The sequence below is a fragment of the Heterodontus francisci genome, chromosome 7, assembly GCF_036365525.1.
Source record: "Heterodontus francisci isolate sHetFra1 chromosome 7, sHetFra1.hap1, whole genome shotgun sequence".
NCBI classification, from domain to species: Eukaryota; Metazoa; Chordata; class Chondrichthyes; order Heterodontiformes; family Heterodontidae; genus Heterodontus; species Heterodontus francisci.
In genome coordinates, this window is record NC_090377.1 from 118,853,748 (window position 1) to 118,859,747 (window position 6,000).

Sequence of the window (6,000 nt, forward strand, 5' to 3'; positions counted from 1 at the left end):
AACTGAAAATGAAAGTGAAATGGTGGGCTCTCATGCTCTGAAAATATTGAACTCAATGTTCAGTCCGGCAGGCTGTAGTGTGCCTAATCGGTAGATGAGATGCTGTTCCTCGAGCTTGCTTTGATGTTCACTGGAACACTGCAGCAATCCCAGGACAGAGATGTGAGCATGAGAGCAGGGGGGAGTGTTGAAATGGCAAGCAACCGGAAGCTCAGGGTCCTGCTTGCGGACCGAGCGGAGGTGTTCCGCAAAGCGGTCATCCAGTGTGCGCTTGGTCTCCCCGATGCAGAGGAGACCACATTGTGAGCAGCGAATACAGTAGACTACATTGAAAGAAGTACCAGTAAATCGCTGCATCACCTGAAAGGAGTGTTTGGGGCCTGGGATAGTGAGGAGAGAGGAGGTAAATGGGCAGGTATTACACCTCCTGCGATTGCAGGGGAAGGTGCCATGGGATGGGGACGAGGTGGTGGGGGTAATGGAGGAGTGGACCAGGGTGTCGCGGAGGGAATGATCCCTTCGGAATGCTGACTGGAAGGGAGGGGAAGATGCGTTTGGAAGTGGCATCACGCTGGAGGTGGCGGAAATGGAGGAGGGTGATCCTTTGGATATGGAGGCTGATGGGGTGGAAAGTGAGGACAAGGGGAACCCTGTCACAGTTCTGGGAGGGAGGGGAAGGGTTGAGGGCTCCCCTGTCAGCATTCCGAAGGGATCATTCCCTCCACGACACCCTGGTCCACTCCTCCAACACCCCTAACACCTTGTCTCCTTCCCATGCAATCGCAGGAGGTGTAATATCTGCCCTTTTACCTCCTCTCTCCTCACTATCCAGGGCCCCAAACACTCCTTACAGGTGAAGCAACAATTTACTTGTATTCTTTTAAATTTAGTATACTGTATTCGCTACTCACATGGCAGTCACCTCTACACTGGGGAGACCAAACACAGATTGGGTGACCACTTTGCGGAACACCTCCCCTCAGTCCGCAGGCATGACCCCGAGCTTCCGGTTGCTTGTATTTTAATTCACCAGCCTGCTCTCGCACCCACATTTCTGTCCTTGGCCTGCTGCAGTGTTCCAGTGAACATCAACGTGTTCAGTCATGTATACCCTGTGAGCTGGAGCTCTACACTCACCCCCTGTCTCTTATGGAGTGGCAGTTGGCTGAGGAGAAAGCTGTTGCTGCTTCCACTGCTGTTGGTGTTGGTCTTACTGCTCCTCTTGTTCCTCATCAGAGGTCCAAAGTAGAGCTTCATAAGCTGTTCCCATGCTGCTGTGAAGACTCAGCAGAGAAGTGCAGATACATAGATAGATACAGCACTGAAACAGGCCCTTCCGCCCACCGAGTCTGAGCCGACCAACAACCACCCATTTATACTAATCCTGCATTAATATCATATTCCCTACCACATCCCCACAATTCTCCTACCACCTACCTACACTAGGGGCAATATACTATGGCCAATTTACCTATCAACCTGCAAGTCTTTGGCTGTGGGAGGAAACCGGAGCACCCGGTGGAAACCCACGCGGTCACAGGGAGAACTTGCAAACTCCGCACAGGCAATACCCAGAACTGAACCCGGGTCGCTGGAGCTGTGAGGCTGCGGTGCTAACCACTGCACCACTATGCCGCCCCAAGTCAAAGGCAAAAACCTTGAAGGGAGCAGAAATGAGCTTCAAAGTCTTTGAAATCACCTCCAGTGAAAGCAGTGAATGTACACTCTCAGTATAAGTCCTGTGAGCAAAAGCCTTTCATTGAGGCAAGGAAACGGCTGTCATTTCTCAGCATTTAAAGCCTTTCCCGCTTGTCAATTACTCAACCCAGTCAATCCCTTTTGCCTTGTTCAACCTGACAAGTTCCAGGAAGCCCCAGTGAGCTTGGTCCAATTAATGTTTTTCAGACTGGTGAATGGGAGCATTGGTCTGCTTCAGGATCAGTAGTGGGATCTTTCTTGTATGCTGCTACATAAACTGATTTAGGCATTGGCACAGGTGGGACCATATTAGAGTTTGCTCATGAGAGGTTAAAGGCAGAACTTTCATTTATATAGTGTCTTTCACAACCTCAAAACCTCCCAAAACACTTTACAGTCAATGCAGTATTTTTGAAGAGTAGTCACTGTTGCAATGTGGGAAATGTGACAGCCAATTTGCGCACAGCAAGATCCCACAAGCAGTCATGTTTTTGTTTTTTGGTGATGTTGATTGAGGGTTAAGTATTAGGCAGGACACGAGTGAGAACTCCCATGGTCTCCATCAAAAATAGTGCCCTGGAATCTCTTGTGTCCACCTGAGAGAGCTGATGGGGCTTTGATTTGATATCTCATATGAAAGATGGTACCTCCAAAAGTGTAAACCCAGATATTGTACTCAAGTCTCTTGAGTGGGACTTGAACCCAGAACCTTCTGATTTAGAATGTTAGCCTATCCAGCAGCTTTAAAATGAATTTTAACCTCAAGTCCAATTTCTAAAGATGCTCCTGAATTCAGAGTGTCTCACACTATGGCTGCACTCAATCTCAATCTGGCGTTCGCCTGTGGGTGATGGGTATGTAAACTTATACAGTTTAGCTTCACTTTGAAATAACTAATACCCATTCTCTTCTTGCTGCAATGAATGGGTCGAGTGACCTACCATCTGCCTTGAATTAGTGAGGCTGTTAACTGAAAATAATAAACTTATTAGCTGCCTAGTTTAGGGCAGTCTGTAAGATTTCTAATTTCTTCTAAATCTTGGCGATGCCGGTTGAATGACCTCACTATTTTCACCGCATTGCTTCTTTCTACAGAAGGTTTGATTAATTATTGAAAATAACTGGTAGTCAAGTTTTCAATGAGTCTCTGTAATGTATGTTTGTTTCATTCTTCTGTGAACTAGGACATCCCAAAACAAAAGCCTTCATTACCCATGGAGGGATTAGTGGAATCTATGAGGCCATCTGCAGTGGTGTGCCATCTGTCATGTTACCATTATTTGGAGATCAAGGATATAACATAGATCACATGGTGGATCGTGGTGCAACTATCGACCTGGATATAGAACATATGAGCTCCCATGATTTAGCTAATGCATTAAACATCGTTATCAATGATACCAGGTCAGTAAAATTAATGGTCCTATCTTACCTTAAGAAAAACTTCAACAAGAACTTGTATTTGTATAGCTCTTTTAACATGGTAAAGCATCTCAAGGCACTTCACAGGAGCGTTATCAAATAAAATTTGGCACCAAACCAATTAAGGAGATATTAGTGCAGACGACCAAAAGCTTGGTCAAAGAAGTAGGTTTTAATATGCATCTTCAAAAAGGAAAGTGCAGTGGAGAGGCCAAGAGGTTTAGGAAGGGAATTCCAGAGCTTAGACCCTTGGCAGCTGAAAGTACAGCCACCAATAGTGGAGAAATTAATATCAGGGATGCTCAAGAGGCCAGAATTAGAGAATTGCAGAAAACTCGGAGGGATATAGCTGGAGGAGGTTACATAGATAGGGAGGTGGCGAGGCCATTGAGGGATTTGAAAGCAACAATGAGGATTTTAAAATCAAGGCATTGCTTAACCAGGAGCCATTGTAGGTCAGTGAGTGCAGGAGTGATAGGCAAACAGGATACAGACAGCGGAGTTTTGGATGAGTTCAGGTTTATAGAGGGTGCAAGGTAGGAGGCAGGCCAGGAGACCGTATTCAAGTCTGGAGAGAACAAAGGCATGAATGAGGGCTTCAAAAGCAGATGATCTGAGGCATGGACGGAGTCGAGTGATATTATCGGGGTGAAAATAAGCGGTCTGAATGATGGCGTAGATATGTTGTCAGAAGGTCATCTCGGAGTCAAATATAATACCAAGGTTGTGAACAGTCTGGTTTAGTCTGAGGCATTGCCAGGGAGAGGGATGGAATCAGTAGCTGGGGAACAGAGTTTGTGTCAGGGACCAAAGACAATGGCTTCGGTCTTCCCAGTAATTAGTTGGAGGACATTTCTGCTAATTCAATACTGGATGTCAGACAAGCAGACTGATTTGCAATTATATAGTGCCTTTTGTAACCTCAGGATGTCCCAAATCACTTTACAGCCAATGGAGTACTTTTGACGTTTGTTACTGTTGTCATGTAGGAAACACAGCAGCCAATTTGCAGAAGCAAGTTCCCACAAACAGCAATGTAATAATGACCAGATCATGTTTTTTTTTAGTTATCACGGTTGAGGAATAAATATTGGCTCAGACACCGGGAGAACTCCCCTGTTCTTCAAATACAGTCATGGGATCTTTTATATTCCCCAGGGAGGGCCTCAATGTGACACTCTTTCAAAAGATGGCACCTCCAACAGTGCAGTACACCCTTAGTACTAGCACTGGGGTGTCAGTCTGGATGATATTCTCAAGTCTCTTCCATGGGACTTGAACTCGCAGTCATCTGACTCAGAAGCCAGAGAGCTATGCACTCAGCTACATCTGATACATAAAATGATTTCTGCAATGAGGGGCTCACTGATTTTTTTTAAAAATAGGCCCATGCAATCAGACAGATGATAGCTGTTTTATATTTAATGCAAGCTGTTTGAATGTAGTGAAATAAATCAGATATTATCGAGTGCAAACTAAAAGAAAGTTTGCAGCAGATTTATCTATCCCTTTCTATGAAATAAAATGTGTTAAAAACTAGGCCCAAGTTCCCTTTCCCACCCATCCTGAGTTTGAGTGGTTTTAGATATGAATCTCTGAGCTTCCATACCAATATCCAATTTATATTTGAGTATCAGCCTGGCTCCTTGGTAGATACCTGGTTGTGATATGCAGAAATGCTATTTTTTTAATATATTGTCTCCCAGTATCTCTGTATCAGTGTAAATAAAAACATAAGAAATAACAACGGGAGTAGGCCATACAGTCCCTTGAGCCTGCTCTGCCAGTCAATAAGATCATGGCTGATCTTGGTTTCAACTCCACATTCCTGCCTGTTCCCCATAACCCTTGACTCACCTACAGTTCAAAAATCTGTCTATCTCAGCCTTGAATGTATTCAATGTCTCCGCCTCCTCTGCTCTCTGGGGAAGAGAATTCCAAAGATTCATGGCCCTCTGAGAGAGGAAATTCCTCCTCATCTCTGTCTTAAATGGGTGACCCCCTTATTCTGAAACTATGCCCCCTAGTTCTAGATTCCCTCATGAGGGGCAGCATCCTCTCAGCTTGATAAGTTCCTCAGCCAGACGGGCAAGTGACTACAATTTTCTCACCCTATTATATTATTCTTCTAACGATGGCCCATTCAGCACACTGTCCCACCATGTTGCTATCCACTTGAAATTAATTTTGACTTTTATTTTTCTGCCTTAGGTACAAAGAATCCATAATGAAGCTGTCTTCACTACACAAGGATCATTTAGTTCATCCAGTGGAGCTCGCTGTCCATTGGGTGGAATTTGTGATGAAGCACAGAGGGGCAGAACATTTGCGTCCTGCAGCCCATGACCTCAACTGGATCCAATACCACTGTCTGAATGTTTTTGGTCTGCTTCTAGTCTCTAAAGTGGCCTCTGTGTGGTTAATGGTTAAATGTTGCTTGTTTTGTTGCAGGAGGTGTTTGTGTGGAGCGAGGGATCAAATGAAGAGAAAATCAGATTAAAGTGGACATTAATCATTCCCATCTCTAAATATTTGAAAGGTAGCCTGGTCTCTGTTACTGGTTAAAGGGTAATTTAGTCCAAGTAAAACAAACTCTGCTTATTCCTCTCAGTCCATGAATGTTAGCAGGAGGAGAGGATAATCAATATTGCTTGTATAACTTTGTGTATTGGATTCGATTTGTTCTTGGCATCATACATGTATGCTGGATTTTGAATGATCTTCTGATTTCAAATTAAACATTAATGCCATGTGGAGGAGTGAACAAAGTAAGCATTTGGTGACCGATGAAACCATTTTTATGATTGTTAATAGTTGTCACTTTATACTTTGCAAGATGTGGCAAACACTGAAATAAGAATATGGGTCAGCACTGCGATT

The 6,000-nt window shown here is 44.4% G+C and overlaps 1 protein-coding gene across 1 annotated transcript in view; it reads left to right on the plus strand.

Annotated features, from left to right (window-relative positions):
* The window catches only part of LOC137372272 (UDP-glucuronosyltransferase 1A1-like), a 46,346-nt gene extending 40,670 nt beyond the window's left edge, over positions 1 to 5,676 (plus strand). Inside the window, exon 5 of the mRNA XM_068036007.1 lies at positions 5,332 to 5,676. Within this exon, the coding sequence (XP_067892108.1) occupies positions 5,332 to 5,620 (289 nt within the window). The 3' untranslated portion in view covers positions 5,621 to 5,676. The remainder of the gene's footprint in view (positions 1 to 5,331) is intronic.
* The last annotated feature ends 324 nt before the right edge of the window (positions 5,677 to 6,000 follow it).